Here is a 16226-nt window from a genome sequence, read left to right as displayed (position 1 = left end):
ATTGCCCCCAACAAGCTGGATACTCATTTTACTGAACTATGAAAGGATGGAAGGCCGACTGGACCCTGTAGCCCTGCCTGGGATCAGACTCACAAGCCTGAGGCTGTGAATGCCAACAATACCGGTATTTTACTACTGCACCACCAGGATACCAACTGGACCCTCTGTCTGTTCTAAAAATGGCCTCTTCTAACTTTGTAAGACCTTATAATAATGAGAGCACAGTTTTACAAATTCAGTGACCAAGTCACATCTCAGAAGTTGTTTCTTCATCATTAAATCCCCCGGAAATAGGGAGACATATGGTGCCAAACAACCAAGCCATGTTATTCCCCATCACTGTGTATGGATGTGAGAGCAGGACCATGAAAAAAGAAGATTAAAAATAAAATCAACTAATTTGAGATGTGCTGCTGGAGAACAGTGTTAGCTGCTGAAGATACTGTGGACAGCCAGAAAGACAAACAAATGGGTCCTTCAAGAGATCAAGCATGAATTCTCATTGAAAACATGATTAAACTTAGGCTGTTATACTATGGCCACATTAGAAAAGGCAATAATGCTAGGAAAGGTGGCAATCTAGATGGATAGACTCAATCAGAGAGGCCAGAGGCCTGGATTTACTGAATCTAAGTAAAGCAATGGAAGACTGTGGGTCTTGGAGATGTCTCATTGACAGGGTCACCATGAGTCAAGGCCAGTGTGAGGCCAGTTAACAACAACAACAACAACAACAACAGTGCCTTCTTCATGTTCTCCTGTCCACCTTTCAGGGATGCAAATCAGCATAAGGATTTGAAACGTTTTCACTTGGTTGGGCAAAATTACAAGCATTTTGTACACTTTTCAAAGCCCCCCCCCCATTTTGGTAAGTTTAATGAAAACCTCATTTGCACAAAACATTTTCTTTCTGTCTTTCTTTCTTTCTTTGCACAACCAAAATTTTCATGAAAAAAGTCACAGAAGCTGAAAAATTTCATGGTGGTTGGACAGTTTTCAATTAGATGTCTTGATGTGGCAGAACATTTTCCCTACAACCCTATGCTCATTCTGTCACATACTCTTTTCATGTGTACTTGCAGCCCCATAAAGCTACAATCATTAGGACTTATGTAAGTAATGACTAACAAGTCCCTGTCATTACAATGAATCTACTCTCTTTGGGCCCAATACTGGATTTATCCTATTTCCATAATCAGAAATTCTGTCTTTGCAGGCCTCCTGACACGTAAGCAGAAGAATTAAGTGTCTATGGCATGCCAAAGACCAAGCATGGCACGGTGATGGAGTGTGTCCCCACAATGCTTAACAGGCACAGATACACGGAAAAATGCATAAGAACTAACAAACATCTGAAGATGGCAGCTGTCAGTCTACTTTGTAACAATCCTATTTGGATCTCAATAATTAGATGTCATTGAAGCATGTTCCAAAGGACTTTAAAAACATGGCGCTCTTATTCCATCTCCAAAGGCAGAATGCTAGAATTAATCATCATTCAAGTTCTCCCTTGTATTTCTGATGCCTCACTTGTATTTCCATCTTCTTTCCTTTGTTTTTTTAAAAAGCACTAATCCATAACACCAAACACATTATCATGTTTCTAGTGGGAGAGAAAAAAAATTAATAAGATTGAGAAAGAACTGGTAATAAGACTCCAAAAGAATGTGGCTTTGAACAAGCAGGACACATCATCCTGTCTCCCCCACTGTTTGGAAAATTGTATTATCGTGCCTGGAAAGTTTCATCATTGTCGCTGCTTCTATTATTACTGACCCTCAGAAGGGGAGATTCCCATCTTCCTGCAGCTAAGACAGAACTGAACTAATAATGATGCATTAACGTATATACTTGACTATAAGTCGACCTCATATATATAAGTTGAGGGCAAGTTTTGGGGCCAAAATTATGGATTTTGATATGAACTGTGGATAAATCAAGGGTAAAATTTAGGCGCGTGTAATGAGGGATGTAAAGGACGAAGTAAAGGAAAACAATGCCAAAGAACTTACAAAATTCCAGCAGGCATAACTATTTGTGCTCATACTAAAGGCTGGACAGCTCAGAGAGTAGAAAGGGGTCAGTGCTTCCAGGGCAGATTAGACTTTTGCCTTTCACCATATATGTGTGTTTGTCTTAAAATACAGTGTACCTGTGTCATACGGGGCTTCCAGCATACGCTGGAAGCCGTGCCGGAAAGACTTCTCCCGCGCCCTGGAAGAAGCAATGGGGTGTGTGCCGTGGGAACGAGCCCCATTATTTCTAATGGGAGTTGAGTTTACGTATTTTTTCCCTTACACAGCGGGGTCCAGAACAGATCCCCCACGTAAGGGAAGGGCCAACTGTACAGTACTTATATTGACCCATGGATAAGTCGACTCAAGTTTTTTGGGTCAATTTTTTAATCTGAATTTCTAGACTTATACATGATCATATACAGTAGATCCAAACTAAATCAGCTGAACTACGGTTGAAATATTAGGAAATATTAGGAATTACTGAACTTGTAGAGGTTTACTTCTCAGTAAGCATGAATAAGATTCTGTAAGAGATACTGGAGAATTTTGTTTGGTCCACATTTTTAAATGGAGCTTGAGAAAGTTCCTTTTTAATACTACGGTTCCCAGAATCCCCTAGCCAGTATAACCACTGACTTTTCAAGCTTTGTTTTTGTTGTGTGTCTTCAAATCGTCTCCATCTTACAGATAGCCTAAGATGATCCTCAAGTTCCTTCCTCTGAGGCTGTGAGATTGTGACTTGCTGAAGGTCACTGAGTCAGTTTCCATGGCTGAATGGCAATTCAAATCCTGATCTCTAGCATTCTAGTAGAATGCTTCAACCACACCACCATGTTGGCTCACTGGTTTTAAAAGTAAATCAAGCGAATTCACATTTCCTCAATGAATATGCAGAATGCATTTGTCTTTCAGATTCTGTAGTTTTCTGAATTTTGTGATCCTGGCTCAAAAATTATGTACCAAAATGTGTAATAGGGAAAGGCATAAACTGGGAGAAGGTCCATGCAAAAATCTTGTTATTAGCTAAAGCTGCATTTAAATCATAAGTATGGACATTTTAAAATAAATGTGGGTCTTTGCATATTTTTAAAATGACAAAACAATTTGGAAATCAGACAGAACAGACATAGAAATGAATAAGTTCCAAAAAGACATAGACCAGATATTGACTGATTCATAGATCCCTAGGTTGTGTTGCCCATTTCTGCTGAAACCAATGTAACAATTTAGTTGCGACAACTCAGCTGGCGGCCCCTCACTTTCACGGGACCCTGTTTCAACTAACTGAGTCTGGATCTAACCCATCTGTGAAGGCAGGGTGATGGTTTTCACATGAACAGGAATATGTGACAGAATGGACATAGGGTTGTGGGGGAAATGTTCTACCATATCTCCCTTGCTCCACCATACTTCTTTTCCCCACCCATCCCCTCCTCAATAGAATAAAAAAAAAATTCAAAGATCCCTGAATTCTAGGTATCATGAAAGCAGTAGGAAAATATATCATATACATTAATTAATACAAAAAAGCTGTTCTACTGGTTCAAAAATGCCATTAACATCAGCAGTGCTACAACTATCAATGTGTAACCTGTGAATTCCTATGAATACAAGATCTGTTATGACAGTTTTACTAATACTTCTTCTTTCAGCTACCACTAAGCAATACTTACCCAGCATCTGAGCTGTTCCCACACAATAGCGGATCTGTAGTGCCCTCTTTAATGTAGTGGTTCACTGTAATTTAAAAAACAATGACACTATTGTCAGTTTCCAAAATTTTAGCAAAAGCTCTGAAAAAACACGCCAAGAAAATCCTATGACAAGGTCACCTTAGGATCACCATGAGTCAGAAATGACTTGGACACACACAACAATAATACTATATATACTTGACTATAAATCCATCTCATATATGTCAAGGGCAGGTTTTGGAGCCAAAACTATGGATTTTGATTTGACTCTCTAAATGCCTTTTTTTCTGGACAAAAATGGCATCCAGAAGTGACTTGATGTCATTTCCGGTGTGGGGGAAAACTAACCCCCGACACCTAACACTTATGTCCACCTCTGGTGTAGCCCAACACATCTGGAGGGCACCAGTTCAGAGAAAGACAGACTATATTCAGATCTCTGAACTTTACTTGGGGAAATAGGTACATGTGTGTGCACCTTCAAGTCCCCTGTCAACTTATGGCAACCTTGGGAATTTCATTGCGTTTTCTTATGGGATACTCAGAAGAGGTTTCCCTTTGACTTCCTCTAACTGTAGCCTCCAGCGCCTGGTATTCCTTGGTGATCCCCTTCGAAGCACTAACCACACCTGGACCTGCTTAGCTTCCAAGAGTAGATAGGATCTGGTGTCTTCAGAATATTTAGGCAGTCACTTTAAGGATCATAGTACACCTTCCAGAATCTACCGGCTGCCATCCTGGCTGGGGGATTCTGGAAGATCTGGTCCAAAAAGGACCATTCCCATCATGTGACACCAATTTAGAGACTAGCAGAATGAGAGAAATACTTCTTGCCCCTTTACTTCTCAGCCAGCTGGATTAAAGTGGGATGAGGAATTGAAGCCATAAGAAGCAAAATGCTGGGAAAACACTTTAGCCACTGGACGTACAAAACCTGCAATTGTCTTGGTTTGGCAGGTACAGTCCCAGTTAATCCTCTATCCTCCCATTTTGTCAGCTGCTTTTGAAACATCCCAGTTTCTTGTTCCTCTCTCCACTGTCCCTCTTTGTCCTCAGCTTACTTCAATTGCTGAAAACAAGCTCAAAGCGCAAAAATAGTTTGCACTCGCTTAACTCTCTACAGGGAGAAGAAAAGAGGAGAATGAGGAATCTTGTCCTTCCCAGTAGGCTCAGACAGAAGCAAACTGCTGCACCCTTTCTAGCTCTTGTGTTCTTCCTCGCTAATAATTGTTGCTTTCTTGACTTCACTCTGTTGTTCTTGGCCACACATGTCCACCTTTTCATGTGTGAAACGTTGCAGGGTACACTATTGCTAGAGCCATGAAAAGAGCTTGAGAGGAAATTTAGGACACTTTTGCAGCCCAAACTGCCTCCACCTTCATTGCGAGCCACAATCCAGGCTCTTAAAAAACACCATCTAATCCTTAGGTAATACAAAAGGACCCAAAGAGAACCTTATTTCCAGAGGAGTTGCATTATTTTAGAATCAATAAAGAGCAGCTATTTGCTCAAGTATTCTTCTTGTTGGCTTTTTTCTCTCCTCACCACACTGGAGAGATGCTGGGTGTGATGGTGCTGAGTGGAACTTAGCTGTCTTGGGATGTGACAAGGCGCCTATAAAGCAAAACAGCATGACCGCAGCAGGAAGGAATGCACAGTGAACAGCCTCGTGCCAGTTACAGGACAGATAAAAGATAAAAGGGCCATGCATGCTTTCCTCCCCTCCAAACCTGGAGCAGTTCCATTCAAGGGGAAATTGCTCTGGGATAACACAAATGCAGGGACTGTTATTTGGGGACATTATTTATATCTATCTGCCGAACAGGGACAAGGCGACATGCGCAGTGGAACGAGGTTATGCAGTCCTGCGGTGGTAAAGGGGAACTGAAGCACTTCAGCTTGCAAAAGGTGATGCCAGCCCAAATTTCCATGTTCTTTTATATTGAAATAAGAACAACAGCAATAACAACTTTCCCTGAAGGCAGAAAGCTAGCACAGAAGGATATAGATTTCACTGTTATCTCCCTAAGATTCCAGTTCTCAACTCACAAAATTTTAACAGGGAGAGCATAAAAACAGCAACTCCTCACCTGGCCACTGATTTTCCCCCTTAGGAAAACGTTCCCAAATCACCTTTTAAAAGGCAAAAGAGAGGCCATGATTTACCAGGAACCAGGGTGGGAGAGAGAGGATCCATAAAGTGGAAATATGTTCTTGTTTGCCTTCAAGTCATTTCTGACATGGCGCCCCTAAAGCTACTCTATCATGGATTTTCTTGGGCAAGAAATTTTCAGAGGGGGTTTGGCCCAAGGTTTCATGGCTGAGTGGGGAATCAAATCCTAGTCTCCAGAGTCACAGTCCAACATTCAAACGACTATGCCATGCATACAAGTACATTATCCCATAGTTGCAGGTCACGCTAGTCTCATTCTTAAGAAAATGCTCTTTGGCATCTGATTCTTAGGGAGATATTCTTTGGCTTTGGTTTGCTTCCCCATCTCCTTGGCCTTTGAAAAGCCTCCACCTTTCCCGACGGATTAGCAGGAACAGGTTTCCCAGAGATCTGAAAACATTCCTTCCCTCTGGCAGGTAACTCATCCTCCTCTCAAGCAGAGGTGCAGAATCTGCCAGTACAACTTTCCAGCCACATGAATAATTGGGTTCGAAAGCCAGCCTTTCGAATGACAAAGGAGCCTGAGTCACAGCAGCTTGAGTGCCTCGTGCTATGCAGAGACGATGCCAGAGAGGAAATCACGTAGGTGAGAGACCAGATGGCCTTTGAGCTGGCAAAGGAACACCCATTGCCAAGACGAGGAGGGTCGAAAATGTCAGTCAACTGGCAATGGAGTACATCCCATCATCAACTCTATGATTCTATGATTCACCAGGGTCATCCCTAACACCCTGTGAAAAGTCACCTCAGGCCGTGAAGTCCACAGAGAGGCAAAGGTACCATCCCCCCTCAATCCAGGAGGGCTGGTTCTGCTTTAGAAAGCAGCCACTATGAGCAGCTCTTCAGAATCGATCCTTTGAATGCTTGACTTTTAGGGTCCTCAGAGACAAGGCATTATGGGAGGGATGAGCTGGGATATCTAGTGGCGTCACTAGCTTTGGTGTCACCTGGTGCAAGGGGGCTGCTGGTGGGGCATGGTCTGCCACATCCACTCCCACTGCCTCACTCGCCAGTCCCCCCCAGTTGCCTGACCGTCCATCACCTGCACAGTGGCAGAAGTGGTTTCCCCTACCTCTTCTCCCTTCCCGCTGCCTCACTCACTCTATCATTTGCCACTCAGGATGGCTGAAGAGGAAGTCAAGCAACAGAGGAAGAGGAAGGGTGAACACTCACTCCTGTCACTGCTCCACTATCTGGCTTTCACCCTGTGAAGTTCACCCCTCCTACTCCTCTGTTGCTCATCTTCCTTCTCAGGGAGAGAGTCAAGCAGCAGAGAAGGGGCATGTTCCAGGCACAACAGCACTAACCCATACACACATCCCCCTGCAGCAGAAGGAAGGCCTGACCAGGTGTCACCCCTCATCTAAGAAGTCAGCCCTTTCACCAGGTGACACCAAAGCTACACTCCCCACACTCCCCCAATGATGCCAGTGGGTATATCATCTCTACATAACTTTTCCAAGCATTCATCTGCACTCCCTGCTTTCTGCAGCTATACCAGGGACCTCCAGTGAAGATGTACTCCTTTTGAAAGGGATTCCATAAGCATAGTTGGCCCTCAGCTTCTATGGATTCTGCATCCACGGATTCAACCAACTATGATTCAAAAATATTCACACAATTTAAAAAATTCAAAAAAAGAAGGAAAATGAAAAAAAATCAAAGCTTGAATTTGCCATTTTATATAAGCAATGACATTTTACTATACTATTGTATATAACGAGACATGAGTAGCCATGAACTTTGGTATCCATGGAAGGTCCTGGTACCAAATCTCAGTGGATACTGCCATCTTGACCACACTTTGAAGTTGCTCCATCACACATGTCCCAGTTTTCATCTGAGACATGTTGGATGGTATGCATTTGGTCAAATATGAAAGGGTCTTAACTCAGGAATAAAGCGTATACAGTGACACTACCACATTTACTGGGGATAGGGGTGAAGGAACCCTATGAATGTGGAAAAAATACAAATAAAAACACTATTCTTTTTGTGAAGTCGAAGGCTTTCATGGCTGGCATCCATAGTTTTTTGTGGATTTTTGGGCTATGTGCCATGTTCTAGAAGAGTTTATTCCTGACATTTCACCAGCATCTATGGCTGGCATCTTCAGAGTACAAAGAATTTCTCTGAAGATGCCAGCCACAGATGCTGGCGAAACATCAGGAAGAAGCTCTTCTAGAACATGGCCACATAGCCCGAAAAATCCACAAAAAACTATTCTTTTTACCTAAGAGAACATCTCTGTAGGAATCTCCAGGTCCTCCAGTGCAACTCTATCGTCAACATCTGCCAGACATTGATCACAGAATCATCCTAAAGGACCTACAAATGCCTAGAGAAGTGTTTCTAGGTTCTCCAGCACAACTCTATGGTTAAGAGTTGCGCTGGAGGACTTAGGGATTCCCAGAGAGAACATAGTCATCAAAACCGCAAATAATCAAATCCACAAAATTCAAAGTGGCAAATGTGGAAGGCCAACTGTACTTTGCCAGCAAAAGGTCACAGGTTCAATCCCTGGAATGTCCAAGCAGAGTTAGGGAAGATAATTCCTGTATAGTACTGTACTCAGGAAATGTGAGCCACTGTCAAACAATTTAAACAATACTGGGCTATATGGGCTAATGATCTGAATTGGTTTCATGTTCCAAGACATAACCATGGGCTTCTTTCTTGAGGGAAGATGAAATCTGTCAATTCAATTTGGTATCTCAATCAAAACAGAAACAATGACCATTTACATAGGAGGTTGAGAGGCTCGCTGCACAGAAAATAAGGCTGCATTTGCACCGCAGAAATAATGCAGTTTGGCAATGATTTAGCTGCCATGACACAATGCTATGGAATTATGGGATTTGTAGTTTTGTGAGACATTTAGCCTTTACCTGTCAGAGAGCTCTGGTGCAACAACAAATTACAAATGCCAGGATTCCATAGCATTGAACCATGGCAATTAAAGTGTTGTCAAACTGCATTATTTTTCCATGTATATGCAGCCTGTGCTATGTCTTATGGGTCATGCATCTAGTGTGAACCTCAAAAGAATTGTTCACTTTGAGGGACCCACATTTTTTTTAAAAAAACCAGCCACTGGGGGGGGGGGATAGGTTGTATGTTCCTGATGTGTGCATCTATTGTCTTTGTCTTCCCTCCTATGCAGACAGTGTATTTGCTTACCGCTATTTACATCTCATAAATCTAGGCTGAGTCATAACTCTTCAACTGCACTTTATTACTAAGTGTACCCTTAATATCTCCATCAAAACATATTTTTCAATGCCACGTTGGCAGGCCTGAAATCTTAAGCTTCTTTCCTAGAAACTGTAATGTCCACCCACACATTAAAAATAACCATATATAGTAGTGGTTACTTTTTTTCTGATGAGCACAATGCTCTTAAAATATTATCTATTTTATGAAAGGGCATGTACATGCGCAAGTGCATATTCTTCATCAATCCCAAGGTGCCTCAGGGTGTATACAAAGGATTGGTTGACTGACTGAGACCGAACATACTGTTACATCCCCCCCCCCCCCCCCGAATTTGCTGCATGGGACGACTCCCTCATCCCACCCAATGATAGGACCAGTCTGCTTGGGGAACCTACATTCTCTTACTCCTACATCACATCATTTCCCCTGTGTGTTTATCAATAACAAGCTGACTCTTATTTCCTAAGATAGGCATGTGCAATTGTCTGGCTGGAATCCTGTTGCTTAGTCCCAAGTAAAGTAGAAATGGAAATAATATTTCAGAAAATTTGAAAATTAAGATATATATATTTAAAAAATGTGTTTGTTAAGTATGCAGGAAGCCCTGGTCAGAAGTTTGGGGCTTATTCTGATAATGCTGGTTTCTGTGCTTAAAAATAACTGCACGTGAATTTTGCACAAAATAAATCCTATAGTGCAAATTCTTCCAAAACTGTGCAGTTTTTGAAAACTTTGTCAGAGCAGAAAGAAAACTGTTAAAACTGCTCATTGCTTCCTTTGAGAACTAATTTAGTGAATAATTACATCCTAAAATATAATACACTCATTGCATCAAGACATAGGTAAATGCAGCTGATTCAATGGCTTCACTAATTGGAACAAATAGGATTTAAGCCTGTGTGAAATTGTTCCTCTTGTGGAACTCTGCTTAACCACTCATGAACTGAATACATCTGATACACAACAGCCAAACAAAGTACAATTGTATGTAGAAGGGAACTTTTACAGGTGCCAACAAAATTCCAACTCATATATTTGAGCAATCTCCGGACGCTGTTTCAGTATAAAAAGTAGGTAGGAGTCTTGTAACACTTTAATGACTAATTCATTTATTTTAGCACAACTGTTCATGGATTGCAGCCCACATCCTTAGATGTGCTGAAGTAAATTTGTTAAACTTTAAATGCTGTAAGACTCTTTCTTCACGTATTTGTCTTTAAGTCATTTCTAACTTATGGCGATCCTAAGGAGGGTCTTTTTTTTGTGCAAGACTTGTTCAGAGGGGGTTTGTCATTCCCTTCCTCTGAGGCTAAGACAGTGCCCAAGATCACCTAGTAGTTTTCTCTGGTTGAGGAAAGGTTCAAATCTCAATCTTCCAAAGTCCTGGCCCAACATTCAAATCACTCCACCACACTGGCTCTGTTATGTATTTGAGCACTCATATTATAGGTTGATTGTCTCCATGCTTTTCCCCATGTAGGTCTCAGTTCCTGTTGTACCACATCATACTTTTTGGTTAAACTAAGTCATGCCAGTCAGAGTTACAGGTTTGTATTGACAAAGACACTTGGATGTGCTGGCCACACTGATACATCTGAATTGTGCAATATTGACTTCTCAAGGACAAAGCAGAATTCTAGCGCTTGCAGGGGGAGAAACTGAACAAACCATAGATCTCTTGGATTTAGGCTCTATACAGACCAGCACTTTGTGCCAGCCTGTGGGTGGAATCAGAGCTCAGCATTCGCATGCTGGATCCCTTGACCCCGCCCACAGGGCATCATGATGCTGCATGCCCTTCCAGATGGCATGCACCATCATGATGCCCCTCCAGTGCTGCATCCACATGATGCAGCACCAAAGGAGTGTCTTGAAGCCACACCGCCACAACTATGGTGCCCTTTAGAGGGCACAAAAAGGAGTGCTTTTTGCAGCTCTTTTTTGCGCTCTCTAGAGGCCAGATCGAGGCTGCAGCATGAGGTTGCTGTGGCCCCGATCTGGTCATGAAAGGGGTGGCTGCATGTCACCCGTTTGTACAACTTGTTTATTGTGACGCTGAAACAAGCAAAGATTAATAATCCATGTTGGTTTATTTCTGTCTTATTTGGGCAGAGAGACAGGCCAGATTGTTACATTCAGACATCATGACATGCTAGCCACAGTCAAAATTCTGGCTTGCCATTCCAGACAAACCTGCTACAAACTTAAACTGACCCAAATGTTCATGTTTTATTAAAAAAAAATAATTTCAGTGACAGGCAAACTCCCCCCCCCCCTTTTACAAAACAGTAAAGCAAACAATCATTTCCAAACTGAAAAATCACACCCAGTTTTTCAAACCTGACTGCAATCCTATTATGGATGTTTTCTTGTCCTGGGGATATCCCTTGGGTGAGTGTGAAAAGTCTGTTCCCTTTTGTATATTGGCAGCTGGTGACTTCCATGTTAGTGGAGCAGCAAATCTGTTCTTGGTTTTACTTTGAACTTTAAAGGACTTACTCGACTGCTGAGAACTACCACTCAAACAGGTTCAGCACCTTAGATAGTGCATGAATATCCAGAGTCTTTCAGCTGCTCAGAGTGTCTGCCTACCTTTACCCAGTTCTGTTGAGCTTACCTTTGCAGCTGCACCAGCAATACTGACAGGAGAAAAAAAAGCAAAACCTCTCTCCTAACTCTGTTGTGTGGCACCCTGGAGTGTTCATGGGAATGGGATAGACCAGGCCACTTTCCAGAGGACCCCAGAACCCCTGGGGTCCCTCTAAGAGGGCTGTACCACATGAACATTTGGGAGGAAGTTAAGCCAGCATGACACAGTGGTTTGAGCATTCGACTATGACTCTGGAGACCTGGGCTCCATTCCCACTTGGCCATGAAACCTACTGGGTGACCATGGGCAAGTCACATGCTCTCAACCTCAAGGGAAGGCAATGGCAAACATCTTCTGAACAAATCTTGCCAAGAAAACCCCATGTTAAGGTTGCCTTAGGATCACCGTAAGTCAGAAATTACTTGAAGGCATGCAACATGCAGTTGGATTCTCTGAATAGCTTGCGATCTCCAAAGCAAACTGGCTGTCCTGGATTCTAGCTGAGGCACCACTTCCTAATGAACAATGACAGGCTTTTACTTAATCTAGTCCTTGTTTTATCGAATTCAGCATCCCTAATCCTCGCTTTGTCTGCACTTGCAACATCAATCTTCCAGCAATTGAAATGTGGAATCTTATTATATAGTGTGATCAATAGCCCTCAAATGATGTTAAGTCATTCATCGCCGCATAATACTTACAAAGCGATTGATTTACCAGCACTATTGTTCCTCTCTGGACTCAAAAGTTCTTTGGTTTTTTTAAAAAAGCACAATATTACAAACACATGACAAGAAAAAAGTCATAAACATCTGGGAAATGAACTGAAGGCCTACAGCCCAAGATTTTTCCCTTTCTTTTATGGACCACCTCATAAATCTGGAAATATTTGGATTTCTGATTACAAATGACATCTATCAGGCCTAAATTCTATTGTCAGACTCATATTAAAGTAGAACCACTGAATCATTTGGATCTACCTATGTGTTTACACCATACCCATCCACCCCCAAATCTCCCAATTTGGCAGGGACACTCCCAATTACTCCTTTGCAATCCCAGTTTTTCAGCTGCTTTTAACATGTCCCACCTTCTCTCTCTTCCCCTACCACTATTCCTCTTTGTCATCAAATCATTTCAACTGCTGCAAAATAAGTTCAAAATGCAAAAGGATGCAATATGCACTAAGTTAAGTCAGCTGGGGAAAGAGAGGGGGAGAAGTGAGCAGAATCTTGCCCTTCCCAGTAGATGCAGGCTCAAGCAAACTGCTGCAGCCTCTCCTAGCGTCTGTGTTCTTCCTCACAATGCTACTTGGAGACCCTCCCTAGCTTTCATATGTGAATTGTTGGAGGTTATGTTACTCACTATTCATCAGTTGTGGGTCCACTCTGGTTAGAACTAATTGACTGTCAGGGACTTTCTTTTAAGTGGCAACATTGCTAAACAGTGTGCCAGAGAGATAGAAATGAGGGACAAACTGGCAAAAACCACCACATTGTTGAAATCGAGTTCCCAATTTATTTATGCTGAGTTTCCTCTTCCCATTGCTCTGCAGTTCCTCACTCCTTCCTGCCCAGGCTGGTTTGTGGCAGAGGTTTGTAAATTTTCATCTATTAATGTGATTTCTTTCCCCTTCCACAATATACCAGCCCAGACATGCACTTCTCCTTACCTCCCCCCCCCCTCTCTCTTTTCCCAGTCTGTGCTTGTTTGCTTCACTGTCCTGATAAAATTGAGACCGATCCAGACATGCGTCTGGAATTGCGTATTGTGCTACCGACCACAAATTTTCCATATAGAAAGGAAAATCCCATATGGATTTTCCCAGGATTATGGGAAATGATGTCCGCAGTGCTCTCCTGGTCATGGAGTACATGGCTGGAGAGAACAGGCAGCTGGAAAGACTCCTCGGGTTCCTGTCCAAACTGCTTATCTCAAGGAGCCCCACAAAGGGGAGAATGGTGTAGATGTCACTTGCTAACATCTGATCAGAACCATCTTGGTAACTGTTCATCTGGGATACTGCCAGGCTGAAAATGCAGGTTTGGAGGGTCACATTTGGTTATTAACAACTGTAAGTGTAAATTCCCAGTAGTTATGAGATGATAAATTCAAGTTACAATCTCATAGCTATTGAACAGAATGCTTGCCAATAATATCATAATACACAGAATCCCCAGATCAATAAGACATTCTGGGGGTTGTTGCCCAAAACTTTCCCAAGCTCTGCTCTAGAAGTACATGATCCTCAGAGCTGTGTCCTGCTAGGACTGTTGAGCCTTCATTCCAGGATATCTTTCCTTTTGCTTCTCTCGCAAATTTCCAAAAGATTTCAGGCATACGCATCCTGATATTTTAAAGCTTCTGTCCTACCAGCAAGCCTAGAAGCAGACTCTCATGACAACTAAAAGATATGATAATAGTCGCATAAAGTATCCAAAAGCCGACAAAACCAAGCAGTCAATACCACACAGCAGCTGACAATGGATTTATGACAAGGCTGCTGTGTGGTTGGAGGTGAACAGATACTCCACCACAGGAAGCAAGTCTTTCTAACCTTTGGCTGGGAAGCTGCCAAGCAGTCAAACAGAGAGATGGTGAAGGCAATCAACAAGTCAGTAGGGACAAACAGAAGCGTTCTGCAAAACTGCTCAGGCTGAAATGTCAAACCAGAATCCAATGCTTTAAATGGTCTCTCCTAAACTGCACCGCCAAATGTGTGGAACTACACTCTCTTCATTTCTGGACCCTGTTTGTGTGGGTGAGCGGATGGCAGAACTTGTAGCCCCGTCGATAACAGCAGGCAGCCAGGCTGGGGGGAGTGACTTTATAAAATGAAGTTTGTAACATGATCCCTGCTAAGGTGGCATCCCTCTTAATGACCTCTTAATGCAGGCATGGACAACTTTGGCCAGTCAGGAGATCAATTTTTACTCTATGGGGGTCCACTCAGGGCTGCATCAGCTCCAGAAATGTACTTTTTCACACTTTTCCAAAGTGTAGAAGTACCAGATGTTCATTTCCAGGGGAAGGGAGATGATATCTCTCACACAGAGAGAAGTGCACACATACAAGCAAAACCCTGAAACTTGTTCTGCTGCAAAAGTGCTTCTCCTGGGGTGGGCAACTGTGGGAGGCTATGGGGGCATATGCACCCTTGGAGATACCTTGAAGAGTTTCAGCCTCCCGCACTGCACCCCACTGCAAAGAAATAAAAAAAAATATTTTGTCCCCAAACACCTTTATGGAGAGCATTTTCACCATTTCAGTTCCAGAAGAATCCCTTTTTTAACAACGGAAAGTGAGGAGAAGTTACTTCTTGTTCACTATCTGTTTTTTTTAAAGACTCTAAAATGGCCCTGGGATGCCAGAAATGTGGCAAAAATGCCCCCATATCCCCAGAGGGCTTTTGGTGACACAAATGTGAACCCTGGTTATCAGCATGACACTGTTCACATTTTGCCAAACCCTGTTCTAGAGGTTTACAGGAGCAGCCAATCAATTTTTTGAAGGACAGGGGACTGGAGGCCACTAAAATGCACCTGAGGGCCATATATGACCCATGAGAATAATAATTCTCACCACTGTCTGAAAACCTTGGGGCCCATAGATGAGGGATATTGCCACAATGGGCTCTTTAGCATTGTATAATTTTGCACAGAAAATTCTGAGTTTCTTCATGGTGTCAAATCTGAACATCACATTGGGGCCCATAGAAGATGAGGAACCTCTGCAGGTATGACTGGTTATTTAAGTATACCAAGTTTCTTCATGGTGTCAGATCTGAACATCACATTAAATTTATTCACATATTCAGGCACAGCCTGGAAACAAGAAATCTATCACACTTAAGAAACAGCAGTAAAGAGGGTAGTTTACCTGGATCGTCTAGGAAGGCATCCAAAGTTGGCCATGTCTTCTGGTCTGAAGCGAAGGTGCCATTAGTTGAATTAAATTCCTCATAATTTCGGACACACTTGTGCCTTAGATTACCCATGAAGAGTTGGAGCCCTATGAGGGCAAAAACACTCAAGCAAAAAACAGTCAGGATCATCACGTCTGCGAGTTTCTTAACTGACTGGATAAGGGCACCTACGATGGTCTTCAGACCTAAGGAGACAACGGTGATGAAGTTTACAGACTGAAATATAACCACATATTCTCATCTGAGAATGTTTACTCAGGCTAGAAGTGTCAGTATTTACAATTCACCCATCCCAAATATTTCCCAGTTACAAATGCATGGCAGAGGTAGAATTCCCAATGAATTTCACCTATGGCAAAATTCAAGGCAAATTGGGAAGGTCCAGCTCAGGCAAAACATTGCTTGGGATTCTGAGAGAAATGAAAAAAATTGCCAAGAGGGAGGAGTGACGTTTCTAGAGTTCCTGCACTTTTCTAAGCAAAGTAAAAAGTATCCGACCTTTAAAGTTAAATTTCTCAGTTTCTTCCTATCTAAGATTCTTATCTCCCTTACTAATAGGATTCAGCTCTACTGATTTCAATGAGATTTGCCATTGATTCTATGGAATTTG

General features: G+C 42.4%; 1 protein-coding gene across 1 annotated transcript in view; it reads right to left on the bottom strand.

The window, feature by feature from the left end:
• Positions 1-16226, bottom strand: part of LOC121932863 (sodium channel protein type 5 subunit alpha-like) — a 345269-nt gene that overhangs the window by 182343 nt on the left and 146700 nt on the right. Inside the window, exons 7-8 of the mRNA XM_042471901.1 lie at positions 15571-15801; positions 3692-3755 (exon numbers count right to left, since the gene is read on the bottom strand). Of these exons, the coding sequence (XP_042327835.1) occupies positions 3692-3755; positions 15571-15801 (295 nt within the window). The remainder of the gene's footprint in view (positions 1-3691; positions 3756-15570; positions 15802-16226) is intronic.

Source organism: Sceloporus undulatus, chromosome 6, assembly GCF_019175285.1.
Source record: "Sceloporus undulatus isolate JIND9_A2432 ecotype Alabama chromosome 6, SceUnd_v1.1, whole genome shotgun sequence".
NCBI classification, from domain to species: Eukaryota; Metazoa; Chordata; class Lepidosauria; order Squamata; family Phrynosomatidae; genus Sceloporus; species Sceloporus undulatus.
Note: the sequence above shows the minus strand (reverse complement) of the source record. Positions and strands in the feature narration are given on the sequence as shown.